At 39.3% G+C, this 24,728-nt stretch overlaps 1 protein-coding gene across 1 annotated transcript in view; it reads right to left on the bottom strand.

The window, feature by feature from the left end:
- Positions 1-24,728, bottom strand: part of ZDHHC17 (zDHHC palmitoyltransferase 17) — a 68,105-nt gene that overhangs the window by 37,261 nt on the left and 6,116 nt on the right. Inside the window, exons 2-4 of the mRNA XM_088522988.1 lie at positions 9,649-9,752; positions 5,059-5,181; positions 545-622 (exon numbers count right to left, since the gene is read on the bottom strand). Coding sequence (XP_088379114.1) covers positions 545-622; positions 5,059-5,181; positions 9,649-9,752 — 305 coding nt within the window. The remainder of the gene's footprint in view (positions 1-544; positions 623-5,058; positions 5,182-9,648; positions 9,753-24,728) is intronic.

Raw genomic sequence — 24,728 nt, 5'->3', positions numbered from 1 at the left:
AAAATGTAGAGTGATCCTTCCCTACCTATTTCCTGTAGTAGTCTGGTGAAGTAGCCACTAAGAGGCCATCTTCTATTTTCTTAGTCATCATTCTCAGATCATCTATATTCTAAACCTGTTTTTTTCCCTTCTAGTTCATTTTTAGAAGTCCACATAGAATAGATCACTGTGAAGAAAACATCACATAAAACTCATCCCAAGTGACATCTTGCACAAGTTTTGTTCTACTCCAGAAAAGAGACAAAAATAAGACTAAACCAAAAGACTATTAACTCTAATTTCCCCTTTTTCTTCTTTTTTCAAAACACAGTAATCATCTTCATCTACTAGAAAAAGATAAAACTTAAACCATATGCTGAAAGCTCTCACATCTCAACACGCTACATTCACGTGGGTCTGGTTAGCAATGACTGCATTCATTCTTGGGTGAAGTATCTCCATAAAATAAAGAGAATTCCATTAAGGAAAAAAAAAAAAAAAAAGTAGGGATTCTGGTTAAAGAAAAACAATGCAGGAAAGGGAATCCCAGAAGAATTTTTCCCACCTTGTTGCCCAGTGAAGTGGGGTAGAATTTAAATCTCCTCCCAGCTGGTCAACAATAGCACCTTTTGATATATAGTATCTACAAAAAAAGAAAAGTAAACATTATTCCTGATTGTCTTTGTAAAAAAATAAACACAGTAAGCATACGTTGGTGGTTATGCAAAGCAGACAACTATAAATCAAAACCTTTGCTTGCTTTAAAATAAATGTTCTCTATAAAAGGCCATGCACATATGTTGGGCTTCTTGTCTTTTCATGTGGGTTGGGAGAACAGGGGTGATTCCTAACAATTTACACAAGTCATCATTTCCCAGTTCAGTTCCAATGTAAACCAGAAAAGCTCTACTTATTAAGACAAATTGTACCACCACATAAGTATTTAATAAAACAAAAAATCCATTTGAAGATTTACATGATTTTACTAGGTTAAAGACAAGAAAATGGGAGAAGAAAATGCTGCCAGAAGACTGGCATATTTAAAGAATTTTGGCTAAGACAAAACAAAATTTTATATAATTTAACTTGCAGCATATGTCAGGCAGTGGGATTTGTCAGCTGAAGTCACTCTTACAAATATTAATGTCTGTTATGCTTTTAGATGAGCATAAAGATTTTACATGCTTCTCAATCACAGTTAAGCAAGGGACAAAAATACTGTTACTTTAAAAATACTTTAAAGTGATGGACTAAAGCTATTTTTTCCTCAAGAACATTTAAGCAGAGAAGTTGCCTGTAGGAACAAAGTAAATTGTCCATATTTAACCCCAAAATTCACATTCCTGTCTGTTGTGATTTTGCAAGCTGTTTTACACTCTTTATCTGGGACATTAAATTGGCAATACTACTCCTGCATTGAGAAAGAAACTGTATATCACACCTAAAAAAAATGCACATTTTAAAGAAACAGATCTTCCCAAAACCTTAGAACGCTGATTCTTCATTCAGTGCTGTGCAAGACAGTGGAAAAAGAAACAGAAGTCATTGCTAACACACCTTTGGGACATATGATCTCGCTACAGATTCACAAGTGACTGCACATTTCCAGTACGTGTGCCGGTAGATCTTTGCTGTCATAGTACTTGTAAGGTGTGTATGAAACCTCCTCACCCACCTGCACTAATTGCCCTTTTAATCCTTGAGGCACCTCAATTGCCTCTTGGTATTTCAAGGCTGATGGCAAGCAAGGGCAACAAGCAACATCTGAAAAGCACATTACTGATAGGTAGCTACCTTTTTCTTGGGTGCTTTTGCATTCACACCAAGCACAACTTCTAAACAGCCTACAAGTTAGAAACAAGACAGGAACAACATCTGAAAAATGTGTTGGCCAAAAATATGCACACTAAAAACCCCTACATGAAAATCCTTTCAGGTGGTTGCTTTATAGCTCCCAGACATGGAGATGCTACCCTGCAGTAGTTCCAGTGTCAGACAACTCTGGTATCATTAGGCCCTACTGCTAATACTGGCAGGACAGTCCGTTCAAATGGCCTCAGATACCAACAGAGGAAATTTCAGCATCTTTGCTTAAGTTGTTAAAATCAGATTTTTCAAAAAGAGCCACCAAAATTTTCCAAAAGGCTTGGTTCTGCCTAAGTAAAAAGATAATATTTGTTCTTTGCAGATAAGGGGCAAGATTATTTCATTTATTGCGAAGCAAAGCCTCAGCTAGCAAAGAACAAATGCAGAAAGGACACTTAGAAGATGACTAAGTCAATCTTGGGAAAGAATTCTCAAGGGAACCTTGTCTAGAAAAAAGACAGAACAGAAAAATTCACAGTGAAAGCCTTGATCCATCTCACTGATGTGACCATTAAGCATATTTATCTTTATTCAAGCACTAAGCCCCACAGAAACAGAGACTCTATATTGACATTCTACAGAGCAGCAACATTGCTTAGGGGTTAGTACATCTTAAATGAAAAACTTGCAGTTTGGCAGCTATAGAAAAAAAGGTAACTCTCTCCGCCACATAGTATATTGATATGACAGCCTAGGATACCCTCCAGGGAACACAAAATAAGTTGAGATTTATCACTATTTCAGCTTCAGTACATTTAAATAGTGAGTTTTTTTCTTCAAAAGCAGTCTGAGAACTTAATCTTGTCTAAGTCGATCTAGACCACGGAGTCACTTCTGTGCTGGGTAAGGATGTTTCTGACAAAGGATCAGCCTCCTGATCCTACTCACAGTGAGTCATCGAGGTGCCCCTGCTAGAAGATTCCAGACATGCAAATCCAATTTAAGCAACTTGCACTCAAAAACAAGCTGATCTGGTAAGATGCTGCCCTGGGAAGCAAATACTTCCAGTGATCTGCACATTCGAATCGTCTTTGCCAAGCAGCAGAAAGCTGCCCTTGCTGGTATTCAGGAGCTTTTTGGTTAAAGCACATGTATTCAGTGTTGTTAAGAGGAAGGAAAGGAGAAGGGACCTTTGTCTGGAGAAACTTCCAGAAAATGGTACGGCAAAATGCAGTCAACTGAATAACTCTACAGAGAATGAGGCCAATTTTTGCCAAAAGCAAAATAATGGATCAGTTTCATGATGAAACTATGATATGTTACAGAGTTTTGATGCTCATTTCTGATCCTACAGAAAGGAGGAAGCCTTCTGCCCAAGGGCTTCCCTGCTCCAGACTGAATCACAAAGTCTCACAACAGACAGGATTAGTGAAAACAAGAGCAGTCTATTTCTGGGTCTGAGCCCTTCACGGACGTGGTGTGAAGCTGCCTCTCTGAGCTGGCCTTGTACAATCAGGACTCTGATCTGGCACCAGGAAGGCAGGCTCCTCGCACCCCGACTGTCTCTCAGGTGAAGCTCAGCGGCCTTAGGGAACTTAATGGAACTGCCCACTGTGCCCGCAGTGGAGACACACTCCAAATTTGGGAGGAGATCTAACAAGGAGATCAAACAAGAAAAAGAACCATTTCTTTCTGATGAAACAGAAAAATTGAGTGTCCCAGAAAAAAGAAGACACTACATGACAAAAGCTAAGATAAATTGAGATCCCTAAAGACAGAGAAGCTTAGAGTAACAGCCCTCTCAGGAGAGAAGAATTTGAGATGCAGGCAAACACATAGGCAGTCCAAGGAGAGGAATCAGCACAGTACATTCCGGTAAGCGCAAGAAGCTGCACTGCAGTGGGCCACGCTGGCAGAAATGCATCAAAAAGGGACCAGACTCCTGCCACACTGTTGAAGAAAAAGGAAGGGTTAAGCATACTAGGTTTATCAATATTTCAATTCAATTGCCAGTGGTATGTACTGAAAAGCATGAGAAAAAAAGACAAGGCTAGGACCCTGACAGTTAAACTCAATATAAAAGTGTCAAAAGTTTAAAAGTTTTCAATGCGCAAATGCAGGTGAAGGCATCTCTATTATATGATAAGGAACAAATGTGAAATTCAGACATGGATTTGAAAACAGACTTTCGTTTACCCAAATACAAAGGTGACTTTCAACCACCTCTATTTACAATGTAACACTGCAGCAGGCAGTTCTATTAGTAACAAGCTTGGGGGAAACAAAACTATACAACAGGACACAAAATACTCGCACACTGAACTACTTTTATCAGAAGTTAAGCTGCAATAGAAGACTAATAAGGAATTTAAAACTTGCTCTGATTTTACTCTTTGAATAAAGGCCCTAAAACAGTTAACAAAATAGCTGCAAATTAAACACAGTGTTAGTGAAGCAGTGAAGTTTCAAAAACTAGACTGATTGAAAGCATGCAATTTGCCAAATCTCAAGAATCCTGCTGATTCAATAATATATTATTGGAGTTTAATCTCGTGCACTTAGTTTGTCATTTTGTTAATGTTACAAGAAAAGGATCATATTCAATTCATCTTCATGATTTGCAAAATGGCAAATACTGAGAATTATCCTTTCCAGGATTTAAGTTCTTAGAGCTCTGAAAGATAATACACTTAAAAACATAACCTCATAAATATCATGTTCTGGATTTTATAAACAGAGAGGAAAAAAATCCATAGCTCCCACATTTAAAGAAATTTTTTATTACTTAAAAGGAGAGCTGCTATAGCACTGCCTATTGTAACAAGCCTGTTTTTTTAAATACAAAGAAGTTAAGTCAGGACTTGGAATGATAGCGACAAAAACATGCATTAAGTATGACATATCTTTGCACCATATTCATGTTACTTCTTCAAAAATTCACTTCACTACCGTTGTACATCAGATTTCCCTTCCCTCAAAGGGAAATTCACTATTACAATGAGTCTTCCTTAGCATAGATGAGTATACTGCACACAGCTCTTCCCTAGGTTTAGGTCATCTGAACAAAAAAAGTGTGAACTTGACTTCTGGGCATTTAACAGGTTTTAACTGTTTACTATGGCATCACATCATTAAATGGAGATTAGGTCTCCTATTTTCCCCCTCCCTGAATTTCAAGGCCAAAAAACTAAGATAATTAAGAGTAACACCATAAAGAAATAAAAACATGAAGGACTCAGCTAGTTAATGTTTAAGTGAAAAGGTAATACATACTTCACCAAATCTATCCTGTTGTTGATGGCAGCCCAATGGAGAAGCGTTACGTTTTCTTTGTCCGGTTGCCGTACATCATAACCTGCTTCTACCAACTCTCGACATCGTTCATATATTCCATACCTGGAAGAAGGAGATGAGATTTTTTCAAATATGTTAATTTGGATAGAAATAATAATAATAAAAAGAGGCAATCACAGTTATGAGCAAGATGCAGAGGCCTCAACAGAAGAGAAAGACAACAGAAATTTCATGTCATGGTGAAGGAAGTTTCTGTCATCAAAAATTGTATTAACCAACTCAAGATTTTGCAGATTTTTTCTCCACAGCAAACCATACAGCAGAACAAGACAAAACACAGATCAGCAGTATGCTTTGTGGAAACAAATCTTCTCTCTTTCCAGGAAGGCAGTTTGTTTTTCCACCTCTGTTCCTCCCTTCTTTCCCCTGAAGGCCAGAACCAGTTAGCCAAATGACTGAGCAGTAATTCCCTAAGCAATTCACAAGGTTATCACACCAGTTACAAACAATAATGGATCCCAAGCACTTCTTTTTGCCCTGATAACAAACCAATAGCAGTTTGCTAGATTTAAGTAGTTTTTCTATGAAACACCTTCAAAGTTATGCTTTCTTTAGTGACAAATTTCAAATTTTTCATTAAAAAGAACTATTCACAAGTGAACTATTCTTATTAAAAACAAAGTCTGTGTATAATTGTGAAGGTTGAGGCAATTTACGAAGCATAAACATCACTTGAGCATCTAATGCAAGACCAACATTTGATAACACTTGCCTTCATGTTCACGCTGTTTCATCACCCATTTTCAGTTGCAATATAGGCAATGTGGAAAAGTATCAGGTTTGAATGTCTGTACCATCCACGGGGATATCGAGTCTTAAACAGGAAGCTGATGTGTGTGCAAAACTTGGCATAGTATCAGTGTTTGCAGGCAAGAGTAAGCAAATACTCGTGCTTGGTTAAATCTTTGTTACAAAGTGCTCCTGAGACAGGTGCGAGCAAAGGGCACCGCCAGGAAGCCCTGGGGCAGCGTTTTCTGGTTTGTTTATAGGGCAGCGCCCGTCGCGCTGCAGGAAGCAGTCGTGGCCCTGGGGCTGCAGCGAGGGACTGAGCTGCAGCCGGCGGCAGGCGAGGAAACACCGTGCAGCTCGCGAGCGTCGCGGCCGCCAGCCCCCGCGGTGGCACAAAGCCTCCTGCACAGCCCTGCAACACGCCAGAAGAGCCTTTCCACAGGCAAAATGAACGCAGCCAGCTACACCGAGAATGCGTGCGTAGGGGATTTTTAATCCACTGCCAGCTTCTCCTGCTGGCAGCCTGTTGTTTAGCCTAGAACTGAAGCAACCAATGGAAGAAGATGCAAGACGCCAGGTATAATTTAATAATGCTCCATTTACTAAGCTGTCATAAGAAGGTTTATGGATTGAGATAGATGGGAATTGCTTTAAAAAAAATGGTTAAATGGAATTTGGTGATTTCCTCCTGTTCCTAGAAGCAGTTTGCTGTTGACAGCTCCAAAACAGTAACTCACTTCCTTCCTCGTCTGCCCTCCTCACCTCACCCAAAAAACACCCTCAGATCCATCTTCTGAAGCCTTGTCCCTGTGAATGATGGTGATTAGATATACACACACCTTTCACACACCTTTACCGAGTAACACGCAAAGCCTAAGACAGCTTTGTCTGCTACAGCAAAGCTGCAGCTCCCTGGAGCCACCAAACAAACCTTGAACAACAGGAAGCCCGAGAAGCTGGGCAGCTGCAGGTATTTCAAAATACCTCAAACTACCTCGACAGCAGGGGTTATGCCACTACCCTTGATAAAACCACCACTCTGTGCAAATTTTGGAGATATGTCATTTTTAGCAGGGAAAATGAACATGCCCAGCCCAAAGAGCTGGTCCCAAAGCAAGCCCATCTGCACGGCGGCCTGTCCATTCGCTTGGATCAGAGCTGGAAGCAACTTTGTCACTTCGACCTGATTGGAATTACTCGCTGTATGCCCTGTTCTGCTTCCTACCAGCTACCCCGAATAGGGAGAAGTGGAAGCGGGAGGGGAAAAACAAAATCCTCTCAAACCTGTTTAAGGCTTGTTTTTTTCCTGAGTAAAGCACAGCACATTTCATTTTGTGTCGTGCTATTTCACAAACCTCATCCATCTTGAAGGATCTCAGTGGATAAGAACAGTTTCCTTTGCAATAATAAAATCTCAATGCCATGTATGAAGAATCAATCTTCAAAAATGCAAGAAAGCCTTGATTAATATCATTAATGCTTAACACAAATGTTCACAATGATTAAGACATTTTCAACAGGGCAGGAATTTGCTCAAGTTCACTACAAGCAGGCGCTGCTCCCTCACACCATTGCTCAGAGCTGAAAAGTCAGGAAGATGCACAAGAAAATGAAGACTTCCCATGCAGCTAGAAGTGAAGTACTGACAAAGTATCAGTAAACATCTAACGTTCCTCCACGGCAAGAGCAAAGGCAACATGATTCGATTCAGACTGTTGCTTTGAAAATTATTTTCAAATGCATGTAAGCAAATGGCCCAGTTCCGCTCTCAAAATGTACAGGAAACTCTGTATGAGCTGAACAGAGTTTTGTTATAACTGAACACAGGATGCCAAGAGATTACATGTACATTTTAACATCTGCAGGTTGAACAACTAGTATTGCTACTAGTACTTTTAATTCCACATTATAAAGGATACTTTTAACAGGATTAATTATATTGATACAAATTAAATAAACCACACACTATCATTTTTACTCCACAAGTTTCTCCAAAATTAAAAGACAGAGGATACTCTTGGTATCAGTCAAAACATACCCAGTCCTGCTTCTGTGGGAGATCTGGAGACACTTATCCTGGAATGCAGGACAGGGAATAGAGAAATGCAGCTAAATGCTTTGCAACAAGAAGATCAGCTGAGCTGCTCATTTCCAAACAAAGCCTTAATTTGATCATAAAAGTCATTATTAGATTTGCAGCTCACCGTATGAGCATGTTAATTTAATAAGGGCCTAATCCACACATTACAAAGATTAAGCACATGAAGAGTGGAACAAGGTACGAAACCAAAGAATGAACAAGTTTTACTGGAAGCACGCACAGAGCTTGCAAACTCCCAGCCTCTCCTGCTAATGAAGACTAGAAAAAGAAAATACAGTTTTTTAATAACATCGCTTTATCTCCATAATCTATAAACTCAACATTTCAAGTGGAAGGAAAAGGTTTTTGGATGAAGCAGATCAGTTTGTTGGTTAGGATTCAGGTAAGAGATAAGATACACTTTTTTTCCCCTTACTGATGGTGAAGGTCATCCTGCTTTGTAAAACATAATCATCAAATTCTTGTAAATATTTGAAGTGAAAGATGAATTTCCTTCTCCTCAAGGAGGTTCCAAGGGATATTACTAATCTAAGTTCATGTGATATAAAACTACAGCCTCACAGAGGAGAAGGTAAACAGACAATTGTGTTTTAGGGCTGAATTTACAATATGCTACAATCACACAAAAACAGAAGTAGGTAACTAGAAGTTACTTGTGCCATATTTTCATATCTATAAGAAGTAGCCAATCTGACAGTATGCCAATATTTCCGCGTCTGGAATGCCCCTACTCAGGTATGGTTTGCAGCGTTACTACTGAAGTCTTTACAGCAACAACTGTGGAATCAGCCAACATCTGCTCCAGGCAGTGTAATTCTTAACAATTTAAAAATCAAAAAGAGAAATGAAAGAAAGCGCATACGTCCTACATCTAAGCAGGGTCTGTGCCTAATACAAAGTTGCAGAGGGCTTTTTAGGGTGAGGAGTTAGCTTTTAGAAAGAAAATGATTCTGAGTACGACAAATATTTTAGCAATAAGCAAAACATAAGCATTCAGTTACTGCTAAAAGAAAAAAAAAAAAAAAGGTACCTTACAAAACAGCCTGTCATCTCAGGTGGCTGAAGAGAAGTCATTGTGGTGGTTGTCAATGGCAAACTGAAAAGTGGCGCCATGAAAGTGGTGCCATGATAACCCTTAGTGAAATCTTGTGTGTTAATATATACTACATGACTGTATGGGAAATAAACCTATATAATTAATCTCCATAAAAAATAAACTAATTATTAGAATTATTTCAATTCTTACAGTCCTTTCGCAGCAGTAAATTCATTTTGACAGCAACCCTGAAGCATTAGTATTATAAGTGATGAAGGAAACTACACAGAGAAGCATTCCTTCTAAGCTACAAACGAAGATACCATTCAAGAAACCCAACGAGGTCTGCAGATTCATTTTACCTTTTTACCTCTTAACCATCACCTACAGAACAGAAATACCAGTCCAAACTAGAGGAAAAACTGGTTGGATGGAAAAACTTCCAACCATCTGTCCAGCAGCCACCTATATTTACAAATTATAACAATTAGTCCCACATGCTTTATACAAAGCTTATAACAATAATGTGAAGTTCAGTTTTTTTAGCTGCAAATGTAAACTTAAATTTTACATAAATATTTATTTTACTGTTTTTCAACTACTACACACAGACAAACCTAACGTTCAACAAAAATAAACTTACTGTGTGGCTTTGACAATGTCCCAAGTGCTGTAGTCATCAATGTGGCTTTTCCGCCCAAGAGATTCACTATATCCATGGTTGTAATGGCTCTGAGGCTTGAGTTCCTAAAAAGGAAAAATTCACATTTAGGACACTGGACTTAACAATAGTGAAGGTTCTCAGGAGAAAAAAAAAAAAAAAGACGTTATTAGTAAGTAAAACTAAGACAGTACCCAATTCAAGACGCTATAAAGCACATAAACCACCCCCAAATCTGAGGGTGGTCAGTCGCGTGGTTTTGCACCCTGTATACCAGGGAACACAGCGGCCTGTGCTGCATTTCAAACATCTTCCAGATGATACCATTTGCAGCAGCAGCTCTGCCAAATCCTGTGCTATGCTCTTTTAGAGTGCTAGCCAAAGCAAACTGCAATATTCTATAAACCCAACACAAAATAACACAGCTAAGAAAAGCCATTGACTGTACATTGTCTGAATCTCACCTACTCTGTTACTACAGACAAACTTTACAGCTCATCAGTTGGTGTAGTTGAATATTATCTGTAAAACCAGTAGTAGCTGGGAACAGTTAAAAACAATTATTGGAACCTACTTTTTATATTTGATTTACTCTTCAACTCCATGACCAGCCCCAGAGACAATCTATACATTTAACCAGCCTCTTGACACTAAAAGTAAAAAAGAGATTTTGACACTTTGCTGGAAATCCTCATCCCAGAAATAAACAGCATCACTATATAACTCCTTCACAGATATTGCTCCTTGTATACTTCATTCTTTTGATGAAGGGCAACACGTGGCTTCCCTTTCTGATTTTTTACATTAAAATCCTAGTATTCATAGATCACTAGGGCAGCAATGTACCATTTTCCTTCACCAGCCAATGAACATGCCCTCTGAAATTAAAGATATTGGCTCAGGAATGCCGAAAGACATGAGTTTGTTACTTTCTATGGAATTATTCATAAATTACAAATATTAGCTAATTACCTTCGTTCATCAAACAAACATCAGAACTAGCACACTAGAGCAAAGAATGAAAGAAACCCTCTGCAGTTAATGCTCAGAAACATGCATTTCTATTGATTTTAGTGAAACATAATTTCTTTGTAGATAGCAGCTCATTCGCTTTTTGCCAAAGCACATTCAAATGGACAGAAACTGTTTCCTTACTCTACACCTGAAAACATTTTCAAACACCTTATGAAATGTTTCAGCTTTCACTTAAAGACAGTGACTGACTTTTCTGCCATTTTACTATGTGGGTGTTTTTTTTAATTGGGGAAAAAAAGTAATCTGAGCCAAGACGACTATGTTCCAACACACCTAACTGACAGAAGGGCTATCAGTCACAAGTCCCCACAATTTTCTTTCCTACAAGGCAAACTCGCCCCCTACTCCTACCTTCAAGTGACTAAGAGCTATATCATGTTAGCGCTAAGGAGAAGAATTTCTTGCCAAAGTGAGTAGGCCCCCCATTTCTCACACTCTCTCATATGTGCAATTATTTCTGGAAAAGAAGCTGTCAGTCCCTAGGAGAAAATTCTGTAACTTCTGCATGGCTGAACCTTGGTCAGGCAGTCAAAACAGAACGCAGCTTCCAGTGACAACATGAACCAGGAACCTACCAACCCAGCCCACGTACAAACAAGTGAACATAGGTGTCTCCAGCTCCTCATCAGAATTTATTCAGCACAGATGTGTGGACACAGTGGATTTCCAACGTCTGCACAGAGTTAATCAAATCAGTTCATTTCTAGCCTAATAAAATTATACGCATTATGTTTCTTTTTTCAGAGAAAAAAGCCAAGAATCAATTCTATTTGGAAAGTACATTTTAAATAGCTAAATACCAGAACTCAACTTACTGAAATGTCAATTACTAAAGTCTAAAACATACTAGGCAGTAGCAATTCCAGATTAAACCATCAAGAACACAGTCTAATTGCAAATCATAGAATCATAGAATGCTTAAGGTTGGAAGAGACCTCTAGAGGTCATCTAGTCCAACCCCCCTGCACACCCCAAACTCTGCATCAATTTCAAAACCAAGTAACTTAAATCAATCGTGTTTGCATTTGTTCCATACAAGGTTCCCCATGAACATTTTAGAGTCTCCCAAAAACAGGGGAATGTTTCTTCATGGAATATTACATTTTTGTACTGATAAAGTGTATTAATATTAAATTTAATGGTAATAAAATCAAAATTTTATTTAATAGAAATTTCATATATTAGAAAACCTTTTCAGGAAATTCAATTTTTTAGACTTACAAAGGCTTACCAAGATTAAGAAAGAATGCAGAGAAAACCTTCAGAAACAAATGTAAAACCAGAAAAAATAGTTCAAAAACAAAAACTCAATGTTAACATTTTCTAAACTGCCAGATATTTCACATATATGAAGAGGCCTTCCTCCAAATTAAAGTAAGATTTCAGCCTAAGAAGAGAATGTAAAGAAAAGCCAATTTTTAAACACAGAAAAGCTATTTTAACAATCTTTTCCCCCCCTACTTATAATATATATTTTAGGTAAGCAAGCCTATCTTAATCTTGTATTTCAATAGATAAAAATGTTTTTTTTGTATGCTCTTTTATTTGATTTTCTATCATCCTACACCATAAGCTTGCACTTAAAATAATAACAGCAAAAAAGTTTAAAGCTTGCACTTAATAATTTCAGCTTGCACTTAAAATAATAATGACAAAGTTTAAAGCATTATCCCTGTCTGGAACCTAATTGCTATGCCCAGATCTTTGTTTCAAATGGCAGGAGCTTGTGCATTTAACCCGCAGAGAGGAGGTGCAGCTCCTGAGGATGACCGAAGCCAGGCCTTTCCACACTACTTGCATTTGTCATCTGTAATGATAATAAACCTAACACATCAGAAACAGTTCACAGCAGTAAAAAACAGAAACTACTTTTGAAAGAGATGAGGAAAAGTTTCTTCCCCCCGCCCCAATCATTCCCATTCTCGTAAGTCTTTGAAATAGACCTAATCAGCACAAACCATTCCCTGACAAGCAGAACTATCACCTAACTCTCAGGAAAACCTACAGAGAAAAAAAGATCATACACAATGTGGAAGAAGGGCCAGACCACATGGAAACGATATAGGAAAATTGTCAAGGAATGCAGGGATGCAAGGAGGAAGGCAAAGGCCTGTTTGGAATTAGAGTTAGCGAGAGGTGTCAGGGACAACAGGAAGGGCTTCTACAAATTCATCAGCAGCAAGAGGAAGGCTAGGGAAAATGTTAGTCCCCTGCTGAATGGGAAGGGAGCCTTAGTGGCAGAGGGTGCAGTGGAGGCAGAGTTACTAAATGTCGTCTTTGTCTCAGTCTTCACTGCTAAGGCCAGTCCCCATGAACTGCTGAGCCCGGAGATGAAAGAACCAGGAGAGAGGAGAACTTTCTCCTGGTTGAGGAGGAGTGGGTTAGGGATTATTTAGGCAAAGTGGAAATCTATGGGCCTGGATGGAATGCACACAAGAGTGCTGAGGGAACTGGCAGCGGTTCTTGCTCAGCCGCTCTCCATCATCTTCGAGAGGTCATGGAAGGTGGTGGAGGTGCCAGAGAACTGAAAGAAACCAGCATCACTGCAGTCTTCAAAAAAGGCAAGAGGGAGGAGCCGGGAAACTACAGGCCCATCAGCCTTACCTCCATCCCTGGAAAGGTGATGGAGCAGCTCATCCTAGAGACCTAGATCTCTAGGTATGTCAAGGAAAATAAGGTGATCAGGAGCAGTCAGCATGGATTCACCAAGGGAAAGTCCTATTTGACCAACCTGATAGCCTTCTATGATGGGGTGACTGGCTAGATGGGCAATGGGAGAGCCGTGGATGTTGTCTATCTTGATTTCAGCAAGGCTTTTGGCACCGCCTCCTGTAACATCCTCATAGGAAAGCTCTGGAAGTGGAGACTGGATGAGTGGACAGTGAGGTGGATTGAGGACTGGCTGAATAGCAGAGCCCAGAGAGTGGCGATAAATGGGGCCGAGTCTGGTTGGAGGCCTGTAGCCAGTGGTGTCCCACAGGGGTCAGTACTGGGCCCGGTGCTGTTCAACTTGTTCATCAACGACTTGGACAAGGGCACAGAGTGCACCCTCGGCAAGTTTGCAGATGACACCAAACTGGGAGGAGTGGCCGACACTCCTGAGGGCTGCGCTGCCATTCAGAGAGACCTAGACAGGATGGAGAGTTGGGCAGAGAGGAGCCTCATGAGGTTCAGCAAGGACAAGTGCAGGGTCCTGCACCTGGGGAGGAATAACCACAGGTATCAGGACAGACTAGGGGTTGACCTGCTGGAAAGCAGCTCTGCAGAGAGAGATTTGGGAGTCCTGGTTGACAACAGGTTAACTACGAGTCAGCAATGTGCCCTCATGGCCAAGAAGGCCAGTGGGATCCTGGCCTGCATCAGGAGGAGCGTCACCAGCAGGTGGAGGGAGGGGATCCTGCCCCTCTGCTCAGCTCTGGTGAGGCCGCACCTGGAGTATTGGGTGCAGTTCTGGGCTCCCCAGTACAGGAGGGACGTGGAGCTTATAGAGAGGGTCCAGTGTAGGGCCATGAAGATGATTAAGGGACTGGAGCATCTATCGTGTGACTAAGTGAGCCGGGCCTCTTTAGTCTGGAGAAGATTGAGAGGGGATCTTATCAACACGTACAAATACGTGAGGGGAGAATGTAAAGAATTCCTGGTGGTTGCCAGTGACAGAACAAGGGGTATCAAGTGCAAGTTGAAACACAGGAAGTTCCATCTCCGTGTGAGGAAGAACTTCTTTCCTGGGTGGGTGACAGGGCCCTGGAACAGGCTGCCCAGAGGGGTTGTGGAGTCTCCTTCTCTGGAGATCTTCCAAACCTGCCTGGATGCCACCCTGTGCCACGTGCTCTAGGTGTCCATGCTGGAGCAGGGGGGTTGGTCCAGATGACCTCTAGAGGCCCCTTCCAACCTCAGTCATTCTGTAGAATATTATCAGAAACCAGGTGCTGAATATTGAAATTTAGCAACCATATATATACCCAACTTGAAGAGGCCTAATTCCATTTTCAACCCATTTGCTGTATTGTACTTAGACACTAAAATGTTTATATACATATGAGTGTGGGTATATATATGTATATAATATATATGACTATATACAAACATACAGTGTATACATAGTCCTTTTTGAAATACTCATCTAGAAAGGAAGGAAAAAAAAAAAAAAACACCTTACTCAGTAGGAAGATGCACACGCAAAGACTGGAGAAAAGCCTTGCCACTGAGTGTTCACTTTCGCTCAAATTTTCTTTATTCTGCAAAAACTACACACCTCACAAAACCACAAGAAGAGTAAGCTTAAGTGAGCACTTAAGAATCACCATCTTCTGACATTCCTGAAGCTTCAATGAATAAGGAAAACATAATTTAACATCTTTATTTCTCTCATGCCTTCCTTCAGGATAAGTGACCTATATATGCATGTAAGTTTTAATTTCAAAATGAATCTTTTATGCATACTTCTCAGAAAAAAATAAATTTCAATTTTGCTTAGTATTAAAATGCTTGCTGTATTTTCACTGTCTGTAAGCCAGAAAAGTTAACTAGATTAATCAATTAAACTTTGCCAGCCCAGCAGGAAGACTGCTCTGTTGCCATTTATACAGGATGGCCAACTAAGAATGTACCAGGGCATCTGTTGTCATCCAAATCATATTATAACTGATACACTATCTGGAAACACAGCCTCCTTTTGTATTTGAAAACAACAATATCTTAAGAAAAACTTTTTTTTGCCAGTTACAGGATAAGTCAGGATGTTATCTGGAGTAAAGATGAAAACAGTACTAAACAGAACGTCATTTCAGTTGAAAAACAAAGTTTAAAATACTAAATTTCATATTCTGCAAGCTAAATTCAATATTGTGTCATGTAGTGTTCTTTCTTTCTCATATTCACGAAGAAATAGGGATTTATACAGTCTCTGTTCACCTCATTGCACAACTGCACAATGATTCTGCATATTAAATTGTAGTGCTGAGACCCTGAGAAGCCAAACAGAGTGGGAGCATGAAGCAAGTAGCTAGAGGCCAGGACAAAGGAGATTTGCTCTCCTGGAATGCCCTGAGGAGCACATACTTAGTTCAACATTTCTCAGCCTTAGTCAGCTGCCCAAAGGGGAAAAATTCTGTCTTCCTGTTACCCAAAACTCCAAGGAGCAAACTCAAAGTTGAGTTGTTCTCAGGTAGACATTAATTTATCAGGAAAGACTACAAAGGCTGCATTTTCCTGACCATTTTAAGCAGACATAAACCAAGCCTATGCTCTCCCTTGAGCATGTGCTGGCAAATCAAGAGCTGCCCTTTCAGAAACTGTGTACATCCATGTTACCCTAAAAGAACAAAGAACCCACAACCTTAGGTTGCTAATGCTTTCTCAATAGGTTTACAGCAAAATATGAATAATATGTGAATTCAACATCTCATTTTGTGTGGTTAGTTTTTATAACTACTTTGTTATGCTGAAACTTTTGACTTTGGCTATTTTAATGTGACATAGCCAAAGTGATTAAAAAAACAAACAAACTGTATTTCAGATGATGACTAATACGACTGCTCGACATAAAATAGCAAGATACATTCCCTCACCTCATGCCTGTGTTTTATTTAACAAATGATTCCAAGTATAAAGACCAAAATGAACAAGCCAAGAATGAATTTTATGTTTCCCAATGAGTAAAAACAGGAGCCAAACTTATTTTGTATTTTTCATTTAAAAATAACTAAAACAATCCCCCAAATCCTGGAAGATTCACAAACTCATAAGCCTTCAACGTCATTGAATGGAGTTTTATAAACCAGTGGGTTATTGCAAAAAAAGATCTCCTCAGATTTGCCTTAGAAGCAGAACCAGCTGGTCCTCACTTTTTAAAGAAATGGTTTAAGACGTGCTCCAGAAAAGCAGAGCAAGGCTTTGACACACTTTTGGACACAAATTCTTACGCTCACCCAAGTCAAAACTTAACCTTCAGGACCACCTATGCAGCTCGGCCTGGTAAGTGCCTACAACTGTGATCACAAGGCTCCTTCTGGGGTCCTGAGGCAATGCACGATATGCGTTTGGTCCCATCAATACAGTTCACTCTGTACACAACAGGACCCCAGAAGTTTAAGACTACTTAGGAAATTCAAGCAAGGTTCTTTTCTAAGGGTCTGAGATTTAAAACAGTAATTTGCAATATTGCAATATCAACTTGTTTAAATATCTGTTTTCTGAAGCATCTGTTATATAAATGAAAATAGACTAATTCTTCTTTCGTGACTATTTAGCCAGAAGTCAAATTCTGCTGATTATTTCTGTAGTTATTTAGAAAGAAAGAAACAGGAAAAAAGCGTATAGCTAATTGTTTAATTTGACTGCACTACTTTACTGGAAATATGACCTGAAAGTAGACAAGATCTGCAAATGCAATTAGGCTAAGCAAGCACTGTCTCAAAGACTGCAATAGTCTAAATGAAAAAATAGAGTTAGTAACAAGAACTCAGCAGCAAAACAGCCATTTGAAAAATGGCCAAAACATATATAAGGATTTCAATTCTATTATGTAAATAAGATCTGTACAGACACCAAAATTCCTCATAAGCCAAAAATCCCTGTGCATATTCATCTGTTTCAAGCTACGTAAAAAAAAAAAAAAAAAAAAAAAAAAAAAAAAAAGCTACATTTAAAATACAAGAAAACCTCTGTCCTGCTCTGTAAAACAGTGAGAATTGATTCCATTCAATATCACAGTTTTATAACATGCATGGTAACTCTTTCAGAAAACAGTCTATGCATTAAAGTGACATAATTCCATCCAAACGATATACTACAAGGATATGTGACAGACATCTACGTTATTTTCCAAATAAATAAGCCTAACAAAAAGAGGCGCTTATCCATGCAAGCCCACTGCTTTGCAATTCCCTAACAGATGGGATGTTTCATTTACAGGACATTTTTAGGTATGACGCCACTAGACAATCACCCTGTCCCTACCGGGATTTTCAGGCTACGTCTCTAGAGGCTACGTCTCTAATAATATGAATACAACAGAAGGAAAAAAAAAAATCACAAGACAAAAAAAAAAAAGTTGGTATCATGATATTCACACTATTCCCTTTGTATGCTGTGTAAGTAACCTGTTTTTAATGTGCAAAATGTTAATCCAGTGATACTAATGCCATCTACACAGCTATGAATCCTCCTTGTATCAAAACGTCGGGGTTTTCCTATGATAAATCAGTGTCTGCTTTCTAATGTAGCTATACAAATACACATGCAAAAAGAGAGCTCACTGCTCTTGATAACACTTGAGAAAAATAGAACAGTGTTAGTCCATAAAAACAAATACACTCTTATTTTCACAAGACAAAGTGTTGAGAAAGACAAAAGAATCACAGCAAGGCTCAGGAGTCTGTGTAAGAGCTGCTACTCCTTAAAACAACACCACAACAGAAAGGCTAGAGAAAAAATCTTAAATATAAAACTGGCCAAAAATGGTGGCAGGAAAGCTTAGTATCATAAAATACTGCTATTTACAAAACACAAGATACTAAACACAGGGTCTCCGTGCATTATTACCAAGTGTGATGGCTTCACGGCAAGGTAACTGGTGTGTGGGCAGAGCTCTAAGCTGACCTTGCGCTCCCCGACAGAGCCACCACATTCCGAATAGCTAGTCCAGGTCCCCCTGCTCCAAGCAGCTGCAGGGTGCTGCACCAGAAAGGCTAATACAACCAACACATTAATACACAAAAAAACATCCAGGTCATTTCCTCCAAATTTTCAGAACAGAAAACGCTGCTTAAAAATCCTATTCTGACCTAGAACACTTACCATCATTATTAAAGAAACACAAGGAACTATCAGAAAATTGAAAAACAGTGATTGCTAATGGTCTCTATGCATTTCACAAAACTTTGTAATGTCACCACTTGTCTTTTGTGTTCTCACAGAAACACAAAAGACATTTTTTTTTCCAGACAAAAAGATATAGTTGAATTGCCTCTAAAACCACGTGTCTGCACAGCTTTTTTTTTTCCATGAACATGGTAAAATTTCCTGACACTGCTATAAGGCTTTAAAAAAAAGGTTGAAAGACTCCTGATAAATCATAACATAACATTTTGAGACTAGAGTATTTATCATCTTCACAAATGGGTTCAAGAGTTTTCCACCACAGTGTTATAATACATTTGCTTGAAAGCTGAGAGTGATTCATTGTGAGAAAATTTAATTTTAAAATCATGATCCTTCACTGAAAACAACCTTAACAGCTACTTTCAATTAGACGAGGAAAAAGCAAAAAAAAAACAAAACAAAAACACTCACTGAAATTCAAACCTTTGTCTTTTTCCCCTTTATGGCCCAGTGAGTGGCCCCTGCACAGAAGATGGCAGGGACAAGGCCCAGTTTTACCAACTTAGAATAAACAGGTTGCAAATACTGAATTTCTTACCGATTCCAACCTATTTTACTGAGCCATTTCTAGGGTGACACAAGCTGATTTTACAGGTTCTCGCTGGTACAAAACCAAGGCCATTTCTCCAGGCTCCCGCTCCTGCTGCTCTTGGCTCCGTGTTTGCACGGCTCACCTCAAGCCAGTTCTGTGATCACAGGGAGCCAACTCAACTCACTAGAGGGGACTTGGAGAAAAATAACTAAAAACCCCAATGCCAAGAAGCAGAAAAATGGATTCTTCTACCAATACACCAAGTAGAATCTGTTTCCCCTGGGAGAAGCCAAGCTCCAGAGCCACTGGCAGAGGGAAAGCAAGGAAGAAGGGAGCAAGAACACTGTGACAGCTGCCAACTGTCAATTTGACCCAGTCCTCACGAAATTGCACTGAAATCCAAGGGCAACAGGCTGCAGTAGAGCAGAGAAAATGAAGCTTCTTCTAGAAATGGGTAGAGCTGGTTGGTTTGGAAGGTGGTAAGAGAAAAAGAAAATATCCAACTATGTATTCAAAAGCAACGGGTGAGGTTGGCTTCTTGCTCTGACAGTGCCCTTAGCGCTCACGTGCATCTGGGACAAGTTTGTCATTAGCCACTGAGGACAAACATAGGAAAAAAAAATAGAGGGAGGGAGAATGAGACCGCAAAACGGGCGTTTTAGAAAAAAGAGACAATGACACACAAGAGGAAAGGGAACCACCTTTGGAAAACAAGACTAGTAAGGTAGCACAAATGGAAATGAAAAATAGAGGAAAAATAAAAGTGCAGTGGTGATAGGCAAAATTTCTAATAGTACTGCAGCTCCCAATGAATTCTCCTCAGAACTAAATGCACAAGTGTAACTAGGTTTATTTCCCCTTCAGTATTCAAGTCTTTACATCTTTTCCAATAAAAAAAGCCAAAATGACATAATTTCAAAGAGAACTGTGAGAACAGAATTTGTAGGAGGAAAACAAGATGTGAGAAATATGCATATAAGAATGATATGACCAAGACAGGATTCTTTCTGATTTCACAAATCCTCAGTTACAGCTAGAGAGAGGACACGAGCAGGTCGGCGAGCCCGTGTGGACATAAGGGAGGGCAGAAAACGCTGCAGCTGCCGCGTGCGGCTCCGGTGGCCAGGAGCAGATGGCTGGAATTGCCTTCCCTTCAACGTTACGCAACGGCGGCAAGACCACGAGCGGGGCCAAATTCTGAATGCTGACCCAGTTCATTAACACACACCTAAAATGGGGATGCTAAGAAGGTCATAAAAATGCAGAAAACATATAATTTTCAGTAAATTATTCTCTACTATCTCCTATGTTTTTAATGCAAATCAAGGAAATCATAAGGTTCAGGCAGATATTTTATGCATTTTTAGCTTCTTACTATGATTACAATGAGTTATTGAAATAAGAATAGTGATAAAGTCAGACATGCCTGGAATATGCTGCACCACTCTTTATAACAATCTAAGTACACTCTTTCATGGAGTTAAACAATAAAACAATCCTCTTTAGTATTTATCCCCAGTGGTCTAATACGTTTACGTATCAAGATTTTTTTTTTTAAACATCTAACACATTTATTTACAACTTTTTAAAACAAAGATCCTCTTAAAACAAAAACAAAACAAAAAAAAACAAACACAAGAACTTCCTTGTCCCTACCCCTTTGTTGCTCGCCACCCACCTCTGCAACAGTGAAAGTCACTGGAACAGACACTAAAGTGACCATGTCATCATTTTCAATACCACCTTTATTTCTTTATAGATATGGGGAAAATGCCTTTTTCTTAATATAGAAAGAACAGAACAAAACACAGGGTACAGCACATAACAGACAACGTAACCAACAGCTCCCCGCCATCAATTGGGAGCCATCCTGATCTGTCCCGTATTCTCTCAAAGAAATCCTAGGTGGACAACAGAAATCCAGGGCAGGACAGACTTATCAGCTCCAGGAGCCGGAGCCTTCAGCAGCTGGGAGCTATTAGACTGGCTCACTGGGACCAAAAACATATTCTGCTTAGCTAATACACACAAGGAAGCCGCTAACTAAACCAGGCGGTGTTTCCATGCACGAAGGTGGCGTGACACCAGCTCCACTTGAATTTTAACTGGTCATTTTATAAATCAAAAACCAAATAAAAAAACCTACAGCTCAATGTTTAACTTGCAGATACATACTATCCGATTATTATTTCACTTGAACAGATACAAGGGGGAATTCACCCTGCCCCCTAGTCAAGTATAAAATTAGACAAAATGAACATGACATGAAAAAAACACCTTTCCTTTGTTAGCTCTCCCTGCCTCCCCATTCTTCACGTTACACAGTATTTTACGAATAGCCTGTTCCATCTTTCCCCTTTCTTGGTCCTACTGCACGGACCCTTCATGTACTAGTAGAAAAGAAGATACATTTACGAAAATCCTCCAACTATAGCATTAAATTTTTGTACCTGAAATAATACTCATTTTTTTTCCAAAGCAACCTACAAAGCATTCCCTAAAAAAGAAGCCAAAAAGCTTTCAGATGCCTTTTAACCCTGCTCCTATTTCAAGCATGATGAAGTAATTCTTTCTCTGATACCAAGTTTCAGCCACAAAATAGCCAGCCACCATGCAAAGTGATTAAACCTAAACATTCTCCAATGCAGATATATATATTTATGTAACAGTGGCAGAGAGATGCCCAGAGAGAGCCTTTAATCCCACCACCGCACACAAACGTCAAAGAGATCATGTGGTTTAAGGCACAGCCAGTAAAGGGAAGTTCTGGTTGTTCAAAGCAAGTGTCTATCACGAACTGACTTCTAGCCACTCACTTAGATGGCTCTAAATCCTAGGATAATATTACATTTTAGCAACAACAGCTTTGTAAGTAGGCTTCCAGATTGCCTTGCATTTGCAACTGCAGTGTCACCAGAAAGCATTAAAGACAGATGCGTTCACTAGCAACTGTAAAGTTTAAGTAAAGCTTAAAATATCATGATGCAAAGTTCCTTCTCACCCCAGTTCCTGTACAAACAGGTGAAAAAATAAACAGTAAATAAAACAAATATGACATACCAATATTTTTTTCTATTCCAGAGGTATAGGCAAATTAAGAAAAATATTAGCTCAAGTACTTTATCATGCTATTCATTGATTTACAGAATTATTTAAATAGCACAAATCCCCCATAGACTGTCATGCCTCCTGTCTACGCCCGTATTTCCTCAGTCCCTTTTCAGAATAGTATTTTTCACATAAAAGTATTCTCTGTTAAAGTTATTAAAATAAAACCAGCTTTTGTCATTTATCAGCAGAAACTTCTACAATAAAGCTCTCAGTATGAAAACTGTACTAGTCATCAATAAACACCAATGATGAAAGTATACCGGACAGAAAGCTGTTAAATATAGTAAAATCTTCCATTTGTCTCCTGAAAGTATTTATAAAAAGTAGAGTCCAGCAAGATACACCTGCTGAGTAGTAGGAAATATTAAATGGACAACACATTCCACACTAAATGTTTATTTTTGTGAGTGACCAGTAACAGCAAAACTTGATGAATGATCCAGAGCGCTGACACCAAAGAAGATTGGTCAAGATTAGCCATGCAACACATAAACATGCTGAAATCCTGCTCTCAAAGACATAGAAGACATCATTATATTTATTCACTTACAGAGTTTATTTTAAGTAATCTAAAACTATTCATAAATGCATCTCAATAAAATAACTTTCGGGAAACAAGAACACTTCCCTGGATTATAAACATATTCTATATTAGTTGTACTTTAATCAGTTGCGTAATTGTCTTTGAGATTGTACTTCTGAAGTAGTAATTGTTTGCAGTTATTAAAGGGGCAATTTTCCTGGTCAAAATTCTTATTGTCTCATCTTGAAAACATGAGGGTTACTTTGCCCCACCCTCCTTCCTCTAGCAAAGGTAAATATCTAGAAGTTTTGTTTTAGTTAGTAACTTACATTCACATAGATATACATACTTTTTCAGCTTTCTTTTCAAGAAGTTTTGCACTGTGTTTTTATCCGTAACACCAGTATTTAAAAAAATTGTCTTTTTAAAGTGACATAAAACAGAGTTTGCAGAGTTTTCACTGAACATCAAAAAAATTCCACAGAGAACCAGCACTAGTAGTCAGTCATCAAGAGGGTAACTTAAAAGCAATTATTCATTTTGCTATTTTCAAAGCGCTACATTTCATAAATGCAATTAAACATGTATACAGCTGAATACTGATGCTCAACTGCTTGTTGAAACAATTTTTGAAAAGTTTTCAGACAAGGAATTCTGAAGATTCACTTTTAGAGATGAATGTCCTTAGTTCAAAGTGATAAAATGCAACACTGCATACTTCTAAAACACAAACATAGCATACTGAAGGTTCTGCCTCTATCAACAAGTACTTGCCAAGACACACACACGAAACATAAATTATGCCGGTCAGTGAATTTATAGCTAACTTGTCTCAGAAAAACAGTAAAGAAATTAAATTAAGGATTACACCACAATCAAGTACAAGAATAGAACAAATATATGAGCCTAGTCACAGACCGTTGATCATTAACATACACACACACAAAAATAAAGCTATGAATTGTAGCAAGTCCTTGGGAAAAAAAAAAATCAATTCAGAAACCCCAACATCCCCCAAGCAGCAAATAGAGCTTCAAATCAGTATTCAGCTAAACAGACTTATTCCCACTTAAGGGGACAGGCTGGTTCACCATCGCCACTACTAGTATCCCAGACAAGCGAGTAAACATGTGGCCCCCTCTATTGCACTTCTCACATCCTGCCTTGGTCACACAACCTCACCCCTACCTTGCATCAGTGTCATAATTCACCTGATCCTACAGCAAGCAAGCTTAGGGAACAGAACAGGCAGAAAGTGATTCACATTCCTCTGTAGAAGATCAATTTTCTCTTCCTTTATTTCCTTGAACTGGTTTACCCTGGGGGATAAGCCAGAAGCCTTCCAAACCAGGTCTCACCATCAGCTTAAGCCCAGTCAAAGTTGTCCTGCTGCCAGCAGGGGCTGTCCCAGCATCCTGGCACATTCTCTAGTGTCTCCCAGGTGGCTTCATGTGAGGGCAGTGGTGCCTTCAGTCAGATGGGCTCACTTATTATACAGTAAGGAGGTAGAATCCCAGTTTACCCACTGGGATACTTTGCAAGAGCTGACCCAAGTGACGGGAGGGACAGTGTTTGGGTCTCACTGCAGCTTTAGATCAGCTGAAGCTCAGTGAGGAAGCTGCCTCCTTTCGGAGCCGACATTACAAATACCTCTACATGGCTCTGCGATGCCCTCCTTGCCTTCTGTTGCAGTCCCTCTTTGCTGGGTCACCTCCAGCCCTTTGCCTAGCTGCTCTGATACCCCTCCTCGGGCATGGAGGATGGAGGACATATGTTGGAAGACCTCAGGAAACATGAAGAAGAAATTCCTAGATTTCAGGCCTACACAAGTTGAATTCTAATCTAACATTAGGTTGCGTAATGGGCACAACACGTCTGAGGATTCAATTTGGTCACACACTCCCCATGAGATTAGATAAGCTTTTGGCTTCCTGCTCTACAGTCTCATTTGCAAAAGATTCATGATTTTCTCTCTCA

Source organism: Tinamus guttatus, unplaced genomic scaffold (assembly GCF_059628265.1).
Source record: "Tinamus guttatus ecotype Peru unplaced genomic scaffold, ASM5962826v1 Tinamus_guttatus_pri_ptg000171l, whole genome shotgun sequence".
NCBI classification, from domain to species: Eukaryota; Metazoa; Chordata; class Aves; order Tinamiformes; family Tinamidae; genus Tinamus; species Tinamus guttatus.
Note: the sequence above shows the minus strand (reverse complement) of the source record. Positions and strands in the feature narration are given on the sequence as shown.